We start from the raw sequence: 19,599 nt of genomic DNA, 5'->3' as shown, positions 1-19,599 counted from the left end.
GCCTGCTTGTGATCTCTGTCAAATAAATAAATAAAATCTTAAAAAAATACTTTTAGCTTTTAACTTTTATAGCAGAATTAAAAGTGATTTATCCACCACCATTATAGTTATATTCACCTTTGGTTTTCTATTGCTTAAGTTATACCTGAATAAACCCAGAGGTAAAATGAGTGCCTGTTGAACTCTTTGGATAAAACTACGGTAACTAAAGCTTTAAAATTCCCAATCATTTTCCATATCTTAAAAGTATTTTAAATATGTGGCTTTTAAAATTGACATGTATTTTTAGTAGTTTAGGAGAAAACTTTATATATTAGTTACTTAGGACTTTTATAACAAATTACCACAAACCTGGTGATTTGAAGCAACAGAAATTTATTCTGTCATAGTCCTGAGGCTACAAGTCTGAAATCAAGATGTTGGCAGGGCCGAGCTTCCTCTGAAAGCTCTAAGGGGGAATCTTTTCCTAAGTCTCCCAGCTTTGGCCTCTAGGCATTCCTTGCTTACTGTCTGTGTTAACTCCCATCTCTTCCTTTAAGCTCACCTGGCCTCTACTCTGTCTCTTCACTGTGTGATTCCTAAAAGGATTTAGGGTCAGATATTTCAGAATGATCTCCTCATCTTGAGATCTTTAACTACATCTTCCAAGACCCCTTTTCCAAATAGGATCACGTTCATGAGTTCCTGGGATAGGACATGGGCCTCTCTTTTTGAGGACCACCTTTCAAGCCCCCTCACATGTACACACACACATTCACACACATTAGTCACTTATGTATAAGTATATTGATATTGGTAAGGGAAAAGGGCTATTCAGTAGATTTTTTTCACCCCAAAATATTATTTTAGAGATTGGAAAAATATTCTGCACATAAGAGAAAATGAATTCCACTTCATGAAAATTTTGTACAGTGTCTTCAGAGAGAAAATATAAAGTCATTTTTCAATTTTTTCATTTTAAAACTAATATTATGTGTTGCAAATAATAGAAGATAGGCTCCATCTTTCTTTTTTTTTAAACCATCTTTCTGATGAGTGATGGATTTTCTTCTCATAATTTATTCCCATATTTTTCACATCTAGTTAGTCCCCAGCATCTGTTGACTTTTTCTTCCTTGCTAACTTTTGTCTGTCCTCTCTTCTCCTTTCCATCCAGGTTCCTCTGACCACCCCTCCTTCCTCTTATGATAGCCTCAGTTCTGACTTTTGTAATTTCCTACCTGAATCAACATAATAGAGCTGTTCTAGTCTAGTCTACATCTTCTACCAGAATTATGATTCCAAAATACAAATTCATTCCATTAACTTCATTTTCTGTCTGACTTATTTTACTTAGCATAATACCCTGTAGGTCCGTCCAAGTTGTTGACAATGGCAAGATCTTTCTTTTTTTAAGGCTGAATAACATTCCATTGTATATATACCATACTTCTTCATTCATCTATCGATGGGCACTTGGGTTGCTTGCATATCTTGTCTATCGTGAATAATGCTCCAATGTACAGGTGTGCTTATATGCTTTTGAATTTGTGTTTTAATTTTCTCTGGGTAAATACCCAGAAGTGGAATTACTGGATCACATGGGACTCCTATTTTCAATTTTTTCCAAGAGCCTCCATGCTGTTTTCCAGAGTGGTTACACCATTTGTATTCCCACCAACAGTGCACAGGTGTTCCTTTTCTCCACATCCTCACCCACACTTTCATTTTTTATGAAATATTTGTTTTTTTGTTCTCCAAAGAAAATGAAAATAAACTATCTTACTCTTTTCACTTTGCAGGAACTGATTCCTACAAGCGATAGCAATGCAGTTGTATCTCTCACACGCCTATTCGAAGTATTACTCTGTAATGTCCTGGAAAATGATCCTACAAGCAAGCATATTCGTGTTTGGATTATGGTAGGTTTTATACTTAATATGATTTTTATTTGCAGAATAAAATTTGCCTCTGGAAATGATCATTGCATTGAGGAAGACATAAGATCCAGAGCTGTTTTTTTGGTGAGCACCAAAGGAATAGCTGAAGGCATTGAAGTAGCCCTGACCTGGTATTCTGACTTAAAAAACATTTTAAAGAAAGTAAAATATGTGCGAATGAACCCAAATAGTTTTCTTATTTATAAAAGATCATAATTTGATAAACAATAAGGTGACTTAATATTAATCCATTAACAACTTTAGGTGAATTGATTTTGTCTTAAGTTTAAGTCATGATGTAGGCTGCTAAAAGCTGGCTGTAAGAGACCAGAAACAGGCATCCAACCAGCTGGGTGGAGCATTGCCAGCAGGGTTCATAGAGCACATCGCTAGATGGGGAGTCAGGGCTTCAGGTAGCTAATGTCTAGATGTCAGAGAAGACCACAGAACAGGACTCTAAGGGAACCAGAGGAAAGAGTATTTGGTTCTCTTCCCTGGTCTGTGCTTCTTTCCCATTTGCCACCTTATTCAGAAATACCTTCATCTTCTTTACTGAGTCTACCTTATCTTCTACTCTGTGGTGATAGTGGTGCCCTCCCAGTGCTTCCCCTTCACCTTGTCACCACAGAAAGTCCTCTACCTCAGACACCTCACATTCCAGGGTTCCCTGCTGATCATCACCACCTTTCCTCCTCCCTTTTCACCGTTATTAGAAGAATTGAACAGACATGTTTGAAGCATAGTTTATTTTCCTTTTTCTCCCAAAGTTTGGAACTGCCTGTCACAGAACTAGTTTTTAATATTGTTCCAGACCTATCTGTGTTACCTATTTGTAAACTAAAAGCATTTTAGGAATAGTTCACTTTTATAACCTTCATGTTATATCTGTATCTGTATATAGAGAGATAGACCTATATATACGACCTTCATGTTATAACTGTATCTATATCTCTATCCATATAAAGTTTCATGCTATTGGTAAGCCTAAACTCCCTTAATTTTTTAAATGGTTCAGAATTACTTTTAAAGACTAATATAAATTGATAACTGGTTAAAAAGTTCCTCTTAAAATATATTTGAGGGGCTCCTGGCAGGCTCAGTCAGTAGAGCATGTGACCCTTGATCTCAGGGTCATGAATTCAAGTCCCACATTGGGTAAGAAGTTATTTAAAAGAAAAAAAAAAAACAAAAGATAAATATATTTGATGATACGTGTGTGTGTGTGCGCGCGCGCGCACGCGCACATGTATGTGTGTATTTGAAAGACTTTTTAAACGGGATAAAGCACGTACCTAGAGTAAAATTCAAAAGCTGAAAGTAGGCTTTCTATCCATATCAATGCCGTAGCCACCCTCAAGGAAACCACTGTTATCAGTGCCTTAGGTAGCCTGCTAGAGGTATTGGATCCATTCTCTTCTTTAATACATTTTTATACATGAGCATACTACACATACTGATTTGCATCTTTTTTGCAGTATATCTTGGAGATTGTTCCGTACCCATATGCTTACTGAGTTACTCGTTTAAACAGCTGCCATGTAGTCCAGAATACACAATGTAATCTCATCAAATAGACCCCATTTGAAAACAGTTGCTTCTTATTTTTGGCTGCACAGACAGTGCTGCAGTGAATGTTCTTGTACATACATCATTTTGGCAGGTGGGAATATATTTAAGGGTAAACTCCTTAAAGAGGAATTCCTAAATCATTTGATACGGGCATGTTATGTTTTTATTTATTTATTTAATTAAAAAAAAGATTTTATTTATTTATTTGACAGAGAGAGAGATCACAAGTAGGCAGAGAGGCAGGCAGAGTGAGAAAAAGGTGGAGAGAGAGAAACAGGCTCCCCGCTGAGCAGAGAGCCCGATGCGGGGCTCGATCCCAGGACCCTGAGACCATGACCTGATCCGAAGGCAGAGGCTTAACCCACTGAGCCCCCAGGCGCCCCTATTTATTTATTTTTAAGTAGACTCCACACCCAGCATGGAGCCCAACATGGGGCTTGAACTCACAACCCTGAGATCAAGACCTGAGCCGAGATCAAGAGGCAGATGCCTGACCAACCGAGCCATCCAGGGGCCCTGCTATGGGCATTTTACATTTAGATAGATAGTGCCAGAGAAATAATTCTGTGACTTAGCTGTGCTCCATTCCACTTGTATACCTGGCCTTTTCCAAATAAGTTAACCAGGCCCCCTTAATATGTTAAATTTTAATTTGTTAAAAATTTCTTCTAAATAATTAGTTTAAATTAAACTTTTCTTTTTAACCAATAGGCTAGCTTTATGTTTTCTTTGATTTGGTCCATTGGAGCAAGTTGTGATACAAATGGTCGGTTCGTTTTTGATACTTTCCTACGGTCAATCATACAGGGAAGAGACGGATACAACCCAGTGCCTGACTCTGTGGGTAAATGGGAGTGCCAGTTTGATGAAAAAGGTCTGGTTTATGACTACATGTATGAGGTACGATATAAAATGTTTGTTATGATAAGTTCTAAAACTCCAAGTATTGGATCGAAAGGTAGAACTGGGTTCCCATCCTAGTGATGTTTTGACCTCTGTGGTTGGCGTTTTTGTCCTTCTCTTTATTTTCTCCACCTTTAACTTGTGGACCGTGTAGATAAACTTTCTTTAGGGCTATTTTACAGTTTATAGATTTAAATTAAATCTATTTTCTCCACTTTAAAAAATTCACAAAAAGATTCTTTTAAACAGCAGGCATCTGAATAATCATTTGATTCATGCAAATTTTACTTCACAGAGACATGAGATCTGTAGAGAGCCTTAAGTACAACTTACCCTAAATCTCAGGATTTACAGATAAAGAGGCAAGCCTAGGAAGGCAAGTGGTTAGCAGAACCAGGACCTTGAATCTAGCTCTCTTGACTACCAGTGTAGGAATCTTTCCCAACACCATGCTAATAGAGAATTTTAAAAATATGACCAGAAAGAGAGAATTTCATCCTCATTAGTCACAGTGGGAAGTCAATAAAATCATCTCTAAAACCAAAAAATCAGGAGGCAATAACATAAGCATATCTTTGAGTTGGGGATGAATCCCCAAATGTCCAGCTTAAAGAGGTAAAAATGTAGTGGCTGGTGAAGAGAAAGAGTGGGAAACTGCTGTTTTTCTCAACCTCTTTAAAAGTTCTGACTCTAAAATATGTGCATATGTGGCAGAAATGAAAGCTAAAACTTAAAAAATTAAGAATATGAATTACTAAAAAAACGTGCAAAACTACCACCATCCAGACACATACCATATACATGTACAATTTGCCAGGAAATAGGAAAATTCTTTGATGTCAGCCATTACACTGAAGCAGAGGGAAGATTAATCCAAAGAAAATTTTTTGTTTCTTAAATTGGGTGGTGGGTTCATGGGTGCTTATTTATCTACTTTAAGACTATAAAATGTTATATACATTATTTTAGGTGAATCGTTACTACAAGATTTTATTATTATGATAAACTAAGGTTTTGAAAAGCAAATATGATATCAGTATGTTAGAGAGCCTTTCTGATATCAAGTGCATTGTTATATTTTAAAACTTATGTTTTCTTATAGTTGAAAAACCGAGGACGCTGGCTCCATTGGAATGAATTAATTAAAAGTACTAATTTAGGAGAAAAACTTGTCAAGATTCAAGATATCATAGTCCCTACAATGGACACAATTAGATATACATTTCTAATGGATTTGAGTATTACCTATGCAAAGTAAGAAACTGTGTGATGGACATGCATTTTAAATATAACAGTGTCTTTCTAATAGCATCATAGGATTTCTTTCTTTCTTTCTTTTTTTTCTTTTTTCTTTCTTTTTTTTTTTTTTAAGAAAGGGAGACAGTGGGAGAAAGCGGCAGAGGGAGAGAGAGAATCCCAAGGAGGCAGCATAGAGCCTGATGTGAGGCTCAATCTCACAAACCTGAGATCATGACCTGAGCCAAAATCAAGAGTCATATCTTTAACCCACTGAGCCACCCAGGCGCCCCAGATCATAGGACTTTTTGAAGTAAACTTGGAGGTCATCTGTTTTCAGATAACAGACCCTGTGGAACTAATTGACATGCCAACAGTGACCTCTGTTACTAGTGGAAAACCTAGAATCCAGATTTTCTATTGTCTACACCAAAAACTTTGGTGTCTTATATTTATTGTATTAGTAACAGCAGACTAAAAGTCAGTTGCAGTGTTATTGGTAAATAGGTAAGCATTCTACCTTAAATGTTTTGTATTGCTCCTGAGTATCAACTATGATCCACATTCTCCCATTTAGCATTTCCCAGGTATGTCCTATGCCAGTTCTTCATAACTTAAGATGAACGTGGAAATCTCAGACTTAGAAGAGCACATCAAAGATGACATGAAACTGATCAAAAGCCTGGCATGTGCTATAGACATAGTCATACCAGTTTTCCTAATAACATTCTTGTAGTTATTTTTCTTTTAAAACATTAGGCATAATTTATCACTAATACTATTTAAACTAGAGAAACTTATATAATATGCACGAATGTCATGATTGATTTTTTTTTTTTTTATGAAGAACCTGTTTCTTGGGGTGCCTGGGTGGCTCAGGCGGTTAAGCAGCTGCCTTTGGCTCAGGTCATGAGCCCAGGGGCCTGGGATCAAGCCCTGCATCAACCTCCCTGCTCTTCTCCCTCTCCCTCTGCTGCCCCCTCCCACCCGGTTGCGCTCTCTCATTCTGTCAAATAAGTAATAAATAAATCTTAGAAATAAGAAGAACCTGTTTCTTAGTGAATTTTCTGACAATTTTATCTTGTTTAATAAAACACAGAAAAAATAGCTCATGAGGGAATATTATTGTATCCCTATTGTTACATTAAAAAAACCAGTTTAAATCCAGTGTAGTTAACATACAGTGTTATATTAGTTTCCCGTGTGCAGTATAGCTATTCAGCAGTTCTGTACATTACTCAGTGCTTATATGCATTTTTGCATTTCAAGGCTAATACTGAAAAGAAAAAGGCAAGGAATGGACTTGCAAATTCTGAGAATTTGCAAAGGTTCTGTGCCATGAGCCATTTGCCAGAATAATGCTTTTTAAAAATTTAAAAAAAATTTTTAGAATAATGCTTTTAAATGAATACATACAAATAGTTACAAAAAGAAAGGACATATTATTGAAACACATTAAAATATTAAATTTTTCTTCCTTTTTTTTATTGTGTTATGTTAGTCACCATATGGTACATCATTGGTTTTTGATGTAGTGTTCCGTGATTCATTGTTTGTGTATAACACCCAGTGGTCCATGCAATCTGTGCCCTCCTTAGTACCCACCACCAGGCTCGCCATCTTCCCATCCCATAGTCTCTCATGGTTCATCTCCCCTCTAGGTTCCCCCTCCCTTCATTTTTCCCTTCCTTCCCCTAATGTCCTCCATGCTATTCCTTATGTTCTACAAATAAGTGAAACCATATGATAATTGACTTTCTCTGCTTCACTTATTTCACTCAGCATAATCTCCTCCATTTCTGTCCATGCTGATGCAAAAGTTGGATATTCATCCTTTCTGATGGCTGAGTAATATTCCATTCTGTATATGGTCCACATCTTCTTTATCCATTCTTTCTGTTGAAGGGCACCTTGGCTCTTTCCACAGTTTGGCTGTTGTGGATATTGCTGCTATGAACATTAGGGTGCATGTGCCCCTTTTCACTGCATCTGTATCTTTGGGATAAATACCCAGTAGTGCAGTTTCTGGGTCATAGGGTAGCTCTATTTTTAACTTTTTGAGGAACCTCCACACTGTTTTCCAAAGTGGCTGTACCAACTTGCATTTCCACCATTAACGTAAGAGGGTTCCCCTTTCTCCACATTCTCTCCAACAATTGTTGTTTCTTACCTTGTCAATTTTTGCTATATTCTAACTGGGGTAAGGTAAGGTATCTCAGTGTGGTTTTGATTTGAATTTCCCTGATAGCTAATGATGTTGAACATTTTTTCATGTGTCTGTTAACCATTTGTATGTCTTTGGAGAAGTGTCTGTTCATGTCTTCTGCCCATTTTTTGACTTGATTAACAGATTTGAGCTATGGTAGTAATACATATGCTGCTTTACTGACACATTAATACAATCTATCAGTGGGTCTGATGCCTATCGTAATTTCAAAGGAATAATAAGTGTAAGTGATATTTTTGAGATAACTGTAACCATTGTAATATTTAGAATAATGTCTGTGATTTCTATTAATGACAAAGACACAGGTACAATTGATACAATTGCTCCATTTTAGTTAAGGATAGTGAAAGTAAGTATATAACCTTTTGTCATCCAAGTTCGCCTAGAGCACTGTCTAAAAATTTCTTCTATTGGTCCCTGGGCCCCCAGTTCAGCATAGTATTTTATTTAAAAATTTTTTTAAATAAATAACTTTCCATAAGGCAACTGTTAATCAGACTGAAACATGTAGGTGTACTTTCAGGGGCCACTGTAGTTCTAAAAGAACTTTAATTTTATGTTTGTACTTTGATTATAATTTTTAAAATTAGTATTACCATAATTTGGGTCCCTTAGATGACCTCTGGTGCTCAGTTTTAGTTCCAGTCCTTGTGTTTGTCTTTGTGTATTGGGTGATGCCAAGTTATCCATCAAAGGGTCAGTATTACATTTTTAAATCATTAAACAGTATTTCTAAACTGGAATTCCCCCAGAGTTCTGTGAACATAAATTCAGAGGATTTTTTTCCTTTTTAAATTAATTATGATCACTCAAGAATGAGAAGCCCTGCCTTGAGGCCCCACTGAATGGAGAATTCCTTAGAGTTTGCTTCTGGACAAATGATTCTAAAGTCCATTCTAAAATGCTATTTTAGATTCTAAAGTTCTATCAACATGTATAATGTAACTATTAGCTTTAGACTTCATTGTCACCTAGTTTTTGGCCACTCTGAAACAGCCTAAACTGGTCTTAATGTCATCTTATTCGTCTTCTGTACTGCACCCTCTTGCCTCTACCTCCAAATAAAAAGTGTAAATACATCGCTTTTCTGAGGAGACAAACTTTAGCTTTCTTTGCTGTAAAGCAAAGCATGTTATTACTTGTTTATGAGTGTTTTTGGAGTATAGAAATGTTACATCTGTGGAGATAATTGTTACTACTAAAGTCTCAGTAAAAGGAAGCAAAAATGTGTGCCATTTGTCACTTTCACTGGTCTCACATGAAATAACAGTGGTAGATTAAAATGTGAATCTTTAGATGAAGGTGATTTCATTACTTAAGTTTTCAACAAATTTCATCCTTCTGTAGTAGAAATGGTATTCTGGCTTTTTCTCTTTTTTAATGATATGTTCATTGTTTTCATAAAGGCCATTGCTTTTCGTGGGTCCGACGGGTACAGGAAAATCAGTATATGTGAAGGATAAACTAATGAATCACTTGGAAAAGGACCGGTATTTCCCTTTTTATGTTAATTTCTCTGCACGGACCAGTGCCAACCAGGTTCAGGTTAGTTTAAAGCCAGAAACATGGGTCCATAATTAACTTTTTGGTTTTTTTGCCTTATTTGATTAGTGTTTAAAATTTTATATTAAATAAGCAGCTGTGTAAGTCTTCTATAAATTTAAATGAAATTTCAGAACCTTTGTTTTTGGCATTATAAGTAAGTTTTAAGGACAGGGGGTCTGGGTGGCTCAATTGTTAGATGTCTGCCTTCGGCTTGGGTCATGATCCTGGGGTCCTGGAATCGAGCCCCGCATCAGGCTCCCTGATCAGCAGGAAGTCTGCTTCTCCCTCTCCCACTCCCCCCTGCTTGTGTTCCCTCTCTTGCTGTGTCTGTCTCTCTCCGTCAAATAAATAAATAAAATCTTTTAAAAAAAGTTTTAAGGACAAAAGTTCAAGAGAACATTTAAAAAATCTTATGTTCCCATTTTTATTCATTAAATTCCTGAGTTATAAATTATTTTAAACATATCTATTTAAAAAAACAAAGGATAAAAGACACACCAATTAACTGACAATTTCCAAGAGCATGTAATGTTGGAACCACATTCAAGGGAACATTTTTGCATTAATACTGGATTATTGAGCTTTGTCATCCTTTTTTATAAGCCCAAGAAGAAGCCACAGTTGCTTTCTTAACTGGAGAAGAGACTGGGGGGTGGGTAGAAAAAGAGTGAGAACTTTGAATTGTTCTTCTAGATTCTTCTAGATGATCCTTCAGGACATTTGCTGCTTACTGACTCCATGAAAGATCTTTCAAGCCATGGACTATTGTATGACCTTATGTGACAGGAATCATGTGGTTGTTCATGCCCTTCTTTGTGCCAAGTTGAAAGTTCTGCACAAGACCTTTTCTAGTCACTATTATAATCATCCATGCCTAAATTCATGTCCATTCTCACCTGAATTATGGGACTCATTTCTGGTTTTTTAAGCCTATAGAATTCCCTTAATTTCAAAATCTGACAAATTTAGATCAGGGCTTTTAGATGTTGAATAAGTTAAAGTTAAAGAGATGTTGGGGTATCCAACGAGGAAAATATTTTGTGTTTGTGTGCAATATAAATATGTATGTATATAATAATTTTTTAAGGAATTTTTTTTATTAGAGCATGTGCATGAGTGCAAGGAGGGGCAGAGGGAGAGGGAGAAGCAGGCTTCCTGCTGAGCAGGGAGCTCAACATAAGGTTCGATCCCCAGACCCTGGGATCATGATATGAGCTGAAGGCAGACACCCAGGCACCCCTGTATATAACAATTCTGAGTGCATAAAAGGATTTCAGTAAATGCTTTTTGATATTGAATAGAAGGTTTGATATCACCCTAAAAATGAGTAAATATAAACACACACATAATGCTTCCTGACATTATTTCCTTATATAGACTGTAAATTCTTTTCCCCCTGGTGTTTAGAATGGCTTTAAATATTCTTCTTATTTATATTTTAGAATATTATTATGGCTAGACTGGATAAAAGACGCAAAGGAGTTTTTGGACCACCAATGGGAAAGAAGTGTGTAATTTTTATAGATGACATGAATATGCCTGCATTGGAGAAATATGGAGCTCAACCTCCTATTGAATTACTACGACAATTTTTTGACTGTGGGCACTGGTAACTATTTAACTGGAGTTTTAATTAGCCATGCTGATGTCATTTTTGTTCTCTTTTTCAATTTTAGTTTCTCACATCAAAGTAATACATTTTTTCAAGTTACTGATAGAAGAAAATGGTTACTCAGATTTTCTTATATGGAAATTTTTGGAAGACTTTTCTGTACTTTTTTATGACATTCTTTCCTGTGAATGTGTGAGTTAGATTACTGGGATGAATAATCCAGTATAAGAAATGAATTTATCCAATAACGGAATAAATTCTTTCCTTTTCAACTATTATTTTCAATCCTTGAAAATAACTTACCGATTACATGTTTCAAAGTACTATTCTCCCAGAGCTGAGAATTTGTGGGTAGGCTTCAACCATAATCATAATCAGCATTCTATGTTTCTGCCATTTTAAATTCTCTGTATTTTCTGTGACTATTCGGGAGTACTGTACCCTTAAGATAGCTTGGTTTTGACATCAATTCCATAGATAACTCTTCCTCTCCCTTCATTCCCATTTTTTTTAAGATTTATTTATTTTAGAGAAAGAATGTATGCATGTGCTGTGAGGGGGGAGAAGTAGAGGGAGAGAATCCTCAACAAGACTCCCTGCTGAGTGCAGAGTCCAGTGCAGGGCCAGATCTCATGACCCGGGAGATCATGACCTAAACCAGTATCAAGAGTGGATGCTGAACTGAAGGAGCCACCTAGGCGCCCACCCTCCATCCCATGGTTATGACGCTGTAGTTAGTTTCCACCATGTAAGACATTGTATCTTTTAGTTAGGATTGAGTAATTCTTCATTTCCTCCTCTTAAATATACTTTTCTACTCCCTAGTATACATGATTTTTTTAATCTAACGTAAGAGTAGACTAATTTTGAAGCTAAGTCATATTTCAGAAATACATTTTTGTTATTACTTCATTTTGTTATTACTTTGTTATACCTGGGTCTCCTGCCTTCAGGAGATAACTACTGTTAATAGTGTATTCCCTATTCTTTCAAGGTTTTTTTTTTCTATACAAACATATTTTTATTTAAAAAAGTAGACTTCTATTACACAATGTTTTATGACTTATTTGCACTTAAAATTTTTTGAGCACCTGTCCATATTGTTTATCTCATTTTATTGGCTTTTTATTTTTTTATTTTGTCAGCTTCTAATATAATTTAATTGGGTGGATCCTGCCATAATTTACTTAACAAGCTCCCTCTGAAAGTTATTAGGATTGTTGCAAAAAACCAGGTCATATTTTCATACTTCCTGTTAGAGGTACTGCTATAGACTGACTATATAGATTTCTCCCATGTCTCCTGCCCCCCTTTTGTAAGAACTTCAGTGTTAAAAGACTTAATGTCCAATCAGTAATAAGCACATTTTTGATCTTCCTGGTTCCAGCTAAATTGAGCATTTATATATTTCTTACTTTCTTTTTAAAATTTTATTTATTTATTTGAGAGGCAGAGGGAGAAGGAGAAGCAGACTTCTCGCTGAGCAGGGTCTCGACATGAGGCTCAATCAAGGAACCCTGTGATCATGACCTGAGCTGAAGACAGATGCCCCTATATATTTCTTTCTCATTAAAATTTCTTTCAAGCTTCGTTGTGCCCCATTGGATCTCTTTTTAACAAAAGTGTTATAGATACTATTTAGATATTTTTATGTGCTCTGGAGATCTGAGATGTAAAAATAAAATCAGGACTTTGCTGTAAGTAGTATGACTGTATGATTGTTTTGAACTAGAACAATTATGAGCATAAAAGAGGAGTATTGTAATTATTAGTAATAATAGTTACTGGACAAGTCCAGTCAGAATTGTCCTAGGCAAAATGGGACATGTGGTCCACCTACCTATAATCAGCTACAAACAGGAATAATCTCTCATCCATGCTTCTGGATTTGGAGTGAAGAGAACAAGCAGAAAGTCAAGTTGGAAAGAAGTATAGGAAAGAACGAAAAGGGCAAAAGGAAGGGACATTCTAGATGCCCAGAATTTGAGCAACAGACTCAGTGTTACTGGAAAGAGAAATAAGAGTGCCACTTTAAAAAATGTTCTGTCCAGGGGCACCTGAGTGGCTTAAGCAGTTAAACATCTGACTCTTGATTTCAGGTCAGGTCATGATCTCTGGGTTGTGAGACTGAGCCCCACACCTAGTGTGGAGCCTGCTTAAGATTCTCTCTCTCCTCTCCATTCCCCACCCCTCACCCTGTAAAAAAAATCCCCACCAAAACCGAAAATCGTTCTGTCCCCAGACTGGTGATTGCCTGAGGCAGGGGCTGGGGGGTGGGTAAAATAGGTGAAGGGGGTCAAAAGGTATAAATTTCCAATTCAAAACGAATAAGCCATAGCAATGTAGTGTACAACATGGTGATTACAGTTAATACTATATTGCATATTCAAAAGTATCTAGGAGAGTGAATTTTGAAAGTTCTCATCAGAAGAAGAAAATTTTGTCACTATGTAAGGTGATAGATGTTAAGTGGACTTACTGTGATGATCATTTCACATACAAATATCGAGTCATTATGTTATACACCCAAAACTAATCTTACGTCAATTATACCTCAATTAAAAAAAATAAACTTTATTTTAATTTTTCTACTCTAAGCATTTTCTCAGATTCTTTTAGAGAAGCTAAAATCAGATTAAGTTTCTAGGCAGTTCTACAATTCATTCCATCTTATTGGCTTATAACTAATTGCTTTGGAATTTTTATGTGCTTTCAAGGTATGACCTTAAGGACACAAGTAAGATCACCCTGGTTGACATCCAGCTGATTGCTGCCATGGGCCCTCCAGGTGGTGGAAGAAATCCAGTCACTCCCCGGTTTATTCGACATTTCAACATCTGCTCTATTAATACCTTCAGTGATGAAACTATGGTCCGAATCTTCTCGTCAATTGTAACATTCTACCTGAGGACTCATGAATTTCCTCCAGAGTACTTCTCAATTGGGAACCAGATTGTCAGTGGGACAATGGAGGTGAGCAAATACTGTGATAGAAAATATTAAAAATATATATATATATTTTACTATTACACATTTTTCCCATTTGGTTCTTTTTTGTTTTTTAATCTTTTCCCTTAGCCATTTATTTTAGTCTTCAGTGTCAGAGAAGTTGTTAAGAAGGTGTGAGAACAGAAGATCATGGGCTTTGAAATCAGAGACTCTAACTGGGTTTGAACCTTGACTGCTATTTCCTAGCCATGTGGCCTAGAGAAAGTAATTTGACCTTCCAGAAACTCAGTTTTTTAACCATTAAAATGAAAGCACCTATTTCACAGGGTAGTTCCAAGGAAATCATGTAGAGTCAGTATCTGCCACACTACGAGGGTTTTCCTAATTGTTAGGTTTCTCTCCTGGTGTTCATTAATTGTCTCTCTCCTTCCATTCTTCATGTTTGCCTTTAAAAAGACAGAGAAAGGGTCTTCTGGCTGGCTCACTTGGTAGTACATGTGACTCTTGATCTTGGGGTCATAAGCTTGAGCCCCACGTTGGGTGTGGAGTCTACAAAAGAAAGGAGGGAAGAGAGAAAGAAACGAACAAACTTCTGCAGCTTATGAATACATACTTTTTTAAAAAGCCATACCAAATAATTTAGGAGTAGCAGTGAAATTAGAAATAGAGGGGTGGGAACAGAACACAAGATGGCCCAATGGCTTTGCCTTATTCAGGGTGTGTTATCTGCCAGTGCTTGGAGGCCAGAGCCAGCCTCATCACTAATGGTAAAAGGAAAAACTGTATCTAAGGTAAGTGAGTGATGGTGTTACTAAACTAAGCTTTTCTGGAGCCCTTGATGAAGTGGGTTCACTGTGGGATCAGTGCCACAAGAAGCACAAAAATTCCTAGACTCATCCCATTGGTTTCTAAGAGCACTGTGTCTGTCTAAAGTGTCCCTCTTGTTCTGTTTGTGCTGTTAAAATAGAGAAAATTTGTGCTGTTAAAATAGAGAAACTATGAGCAAAGTGATAGTACATTCAAGTTATAATACTTATTTTGATACCAGAAAAGTGCTTCTATTTATAAAATATGATTTATGTATTTTGGGTATCTCCTGGAAAAAGAAGGGAGTTGGCCAGGCAGAATGGGATACAGAAAGGATTTTTTTTAATTTGAAGTATTTGAGCCCCACCATGTGGAAGCTATAGGTGGGGGGAGGGGGGATGAATCATAGGACACAGATAAATAAAAAATAATTTCACTTGGGTTTTTTTTTTTGCAGGGGGGCTATATTATAAAAGATTTAATTTACCCTCCTTTAAATATTAAACTTTATTTGGTAAATTCCGCATATAGTAAAATTGCATTTTATTTCTGTATGATAGCCAGTTAAGATGAAGAAGCGGCAAAGAGAAAATAGGAGTGAAGGGAAGGAAGAGCATACATCGATTTGTTTTAAGTCAAGAGTAGTCAAAAGGAAATTGTTTCATCCACCCCTTCATTTGGAATGCTTCTGAATGAGTTATCTTGGTTTCACTTTCTACTAAAGTTTTTGCTGATTACTTAATCCCAGGTCATTCAACTGTAATAACGGGGAGATAAAAGCATTGTCCCTTTTGGGGCTTGGATGGAATCTGGTAATTTTAAGTTCCCTCAACTTCATAATGTCTCTTCTGAACCAAAATAAAAAGCTAAATGTCATGCTAGACTTGGTACTATACAATTTTCCAAACCAATATAATCTGGTAAGTTAATTATTGTATAGAAAATGCTGTTTGTTACATGACTTCGCATGTTATAATCATTTTATTTTTGCTTTGTTGCTTTTTTCTTATTCAGATATATAAACAATCCATGGAAAATCTTTTGCCCACTCCCACGAAGTCTCATTACACTTTCAACTTGCGGGATTTTTCCCGTGTCATCCAGGGCTGCTTACTGATTGAGAAGGAGGCGGTGCAGAGCAAGCACACCATGATCCGCCTCTTTGTGCATGAGGTTCTCCGCGTATTTTATGACCGCCTCGTAAATGACCATGATCGATACTGGCTGTTCGATTTAATCAAAGCTGTGGTAAAGGACCATTTTAAAGAATCATTTGATGGTATCTTTTCACATTTGAGGAAGGAGAACACCCCAGTGAGTATATTTAGTGATTCTAAACAAATTAAAATGGCACAATAGCATGGATTATTACAATCAACTTATCTTTAAAAAAAAATACGGTTGCTTCGTAACAATCATATTTTTTTTAAACTTTCCTCATCGATAGGTATTTATTTTGAGAAGATTTGTCTTCAGAGGAATTATGTAGGTAATGCAGAAGTTATTTAAAGAATAAAACCATGGGGCACCTGGGTGGCTCAGTCAGTTGAGCAGCCCACTCTTGATTTTGGCTCAGGTCATAATCTCTGGTCCTGAGATCAGCCCCAAGTTCGGCTCTGCCCTCAGTGCAGTTTGCTTGTCTCTCTCCACCCCCCACACCCTCCCACTTGCTCTTGCTGTAGCTCTCTATCTCACTCTCAAATAAATAAATAAAATCTTTTTAAAAAGAGTAAAACCATATATGATAGGGATTAAATGATATAATGAATGAAAAGTGCTTAACACAGTGACCATCCCTTAGTAACTACTCACTGAGAATGACTTTTCCAGTCCCTGGAGGGGAAATTTATAGGACAGAAAAATTTCTGTTCTTTTTATTTTTGGTGGATGCAATGTAATTTCAGGTATTAATTTTACAATATATTGTCTACTATCTTAATGTTTAAAAGAATTATTTAATTGACAATCATCCTATAACATGGACAAAATAAAATTTTATATAACGTTTTCTTAAATTTATAAAATATAAATTTTGTAACTTGTTGATTTCCATTCTATAGATAACTGAAGAGAACTTGAGAAATCTCATGTTTGGCGATTATATGAATCCTGACCTTGAAGGAGACGAAAGAGTTTATGTTGAAATTCCAAATATTCATCATTTTAGTGATGTTGTGGACCAATGCTTAGATGAGTATAATCAAACTCACAAAACAAGAATGAATCTTGTCATTTTTAGGTACCTACATTTGGTACTGATGGTGGAAATTGCTATTTGTAAAATTTTTCTGTGAAATATTTAAAATGTGCCAAAAAATATAAAGAAAAATGTAGTGAATAACCCTGTACTGATCACTCAGCTGAAGACATAAAATATTAGCAATTTATTTGAACCCCTTGTTTAGCCAACCCTCTCTGACTGCAGCATCCCCATTATATCCTCAGTAGTAAAAGGAAGCTCTCGTGCTTCTTTGGACTTTACTACAATGTATGTTCCAAAACATATATATGCACAGTTCTATTTTGCATGTATTCTTCAAGTTTATTCTCTGTTGTTCGTAAGAGTCATCAAAAAAATTAATTTTTGCTACTAACACAATGTAGTTGTTTTTCTGAGACAGACTTTTAGGGGACTTCTGGTTTTTGCAATTATAAAAAAAGATTTGAATATTCATGTCTCTTTGGGTACACGTGTTAGAATTTCTGTAGGCTATATTCCTAAAAGTGGAATTACTGTGTCATAGTGTCTAACAATAACCATCTTCACCTTCTACTTCCCTAAGTTTGGCTGAAATGTCTTCAGAAATGATTATTTAAGAGCTCCTATTGTCCCTTACCCTTGCCAACACTTAGAATTGCCAGGTGTGATAGGTATTGCCAGTCTAAACGTGAGTGGAATGGTATCCCACTGTGACTCTAATTTTAATTTCCCTAATTACTAGTGAGTCTGGATGTCTTTACTGAAATTTCTAATTTTGTAAAGACCTGATTTTCTGTTTCTCACCTATAAAGCCTAATATTAAAAGACTGAAAAATGTTTTTAGTAAAAGCAGGAATGTGCTTCCAGTATAAGTACTTAAAATTTCATCTTATTTTTGTAATTTGTATATTACATTTCCTGAATTTGTGTCTTAGTTTTCCTTTGCATCAAATGATCCAATTCTAAGTTCTTTTGAAAAACCACCCTTTTTGGTGATTACCCCTTTAAAATTGGGAGAACATACAGGAGAGCACAGTCTATCCTTCCAAGAATATAAAATAATAATTACATGTAAATATACACTTGCATTTATATTTTCAAGTATAATAGTATTGGTATTTCATAGGTATGTATTGGAACATTTATCACGAATATGTCGAATTCTAAAGCAGTCTGGTGGAAATGCTCTGCTTGTTGGACTTGGAGGCAGTGGTCGTCAATCTTTAACTCGTCTGGCTACATCTATGGCAAAAATGCAGATTTTCCAACCAGAAGTTTCTAAAAGCTATGAAATGAATGAGTGGAGAGAGGATCTGAAGGTAAAATTAGGATGAAACCTAGCGTCTAAAATAGTATCAGTGCCGTGAAGAGAGCCAGCCCACACAGCTGCATGCTGAATGCACTGGGGATGAGGACAGTGTTACCCATGAGCAGTTACTGTGCGTGCTGACCCCCAAGTGCTTTTCATACGTGATCTTGTTCTGTAGATAAAACAGTTCAGTGCAACAGGGATGGTCCTCTCGGTTTTACTGATGAGGAAATGGAAGTTGAGGGAAGGTATGCACAGCAGAGCAGGATTTATAACTTGTCTTATCCGCTGCTGCTGCCAATTCTATCTTTATTTCAGTTCAAGGAGGTCTTGTTTCAGACAAATGTATGTTTTCCAGGAGACTGTTTCATATGAGCCCCGGCAATGATGATGATGTTCATGTTGTCCAATCTTAATAGCTTTCTTGGGACCATGTTGCTTTCCCAGTAACCAATAAAATACTGGAGTGCATGCCTGGGCTTCGTCCTCACGTGCCAAGGGTTCTGCAGGATCCAGAAAGGAGATGATCCGAAATTAAAAATAGAAAGCTATTGCTGGATTTTTTCACTTGTACTCACCTCACATACTAAATTTCTACATCCTAAAAGTTAGCATGAAGAACAGGTTGCTTGCAGATGGAAATGGTAGAATCCAAGCTGATACCTAAAAGGTTTACATAGACATAGTAGAAAAATTGCAGTGTTTCTTTTTCTCCTCTCACTTTAGAGGGAAATTTTTGATACATTTCTACCACTGAAACCAATAGATAGAGAAAGCAGCCTTCTTTAGTAGAAAGAACATGGACTTTAAGGTTAGGCAAACTCAGTTTTAATTTCTACTTTCTATGATTCGGTTATCTTGGGCATGTTACTAAATCTTTCTGTACTTTAGTTTCTTCATTTGTTTTTAAGAATTTATTCCAAGTTATACAATTTGTTGGCATACCATTGTTAATAGTATTCTCTTATAATCTTTTTTAATTTTTGTGACATGGGTTGTAATGTCCCTTCTTAAATTTGTAATTTTAGTTATTTGAATCTTCCCTCTTTTTTCTTTCTTTTTTTTTTTTTAAGATTTTATTTATTTATTTATTTGACAGAGATCACAAGTAGGCAGAGAGGCAGGCAGAGAGAGAGGTAGAAGCAGGCTCTCTGCCAAGCAGAGAGCCTGATATGGGGCTCGATCCCAGGACCTGGGATTATGACCTGAGTGAAGGCAGAGGCTTTAACCCACTGAGCCACCCAGGCTCCCCTTCTCTCTTTTTTCTAAACTAGCTAAGGTTTTGTCAATTTTGTTGATTTTTTTTTTAAAAAAAAGAAAAAC

General features: G+C 36.3%; 1 protein-coding gene across 7 annotated transcripts in view; it reads left to right on the top strand.

The window, feature by feature from the left end:
• DNAH12 (dynein axonemal heavy chain 12) overlaps positions 1-19,599 on the top strand; it is a 221,669-nt gene that overhangs the window by 112,278 nt on the left and 89,792 nt on the right. For all 7 annotated transcript variants that reach the window (XM_032868373.1, XM_032868369.1, XM_032868370.1 and 4 more), the window contains 9 exons: positions 1,782-1,901; positions 4,200-4,388; positions 5,494-5,645; positions 9,261-9,399; positions 10,842-11,008; positions 13,729-13,984; positions 15,782-16,081; positions 16,828-17,006; positions 18,094-18,286. In XM_032868373.1, the coding sequence (XP_032724264.1) occupies positions 1,782-1,901; positions 4,200-4,388; positions 5,494-5,645; positions 9,261-9,399; positions 10,842-11,008; positions 13,729-13,984; positions 15,782-16,081; positions 16,828-17,006; positions 18,094-18,286 (1,695 nt within the window). The remainder of the gene's footprint in view (positions 1-1,781; positions 1,902-4,199; positions 4,389-5,493; positions 5,646-9,260; positions 9,400-10,841; positions 11,009-13,728; positions 13,985-15,781; positions 16,082-16,827; positions 17,007-18,093; positions 18,287-19,599) is intronic.

This window comes from Lontra canadensis, unplaced genomic scaffold, assembly GCF_010015895.1.
Source record: "Lontra canadensis isolate GAN:19392208 unplaced genomic scaffold, GSC_riverotter_1.0 scaffold35, whole genome shotgun sequence".
Classification (NCBI taxonomy): Eukaryota; Metazoa; Chordata; class Mammalia; order Carnivora; family Mustelidae; genus Lontra; species Lontra canadensis.
Note: the sequence above shows the minus strand (reverse complement) of the source record. Positions and strands in the feature narration are given on the sequence as shown.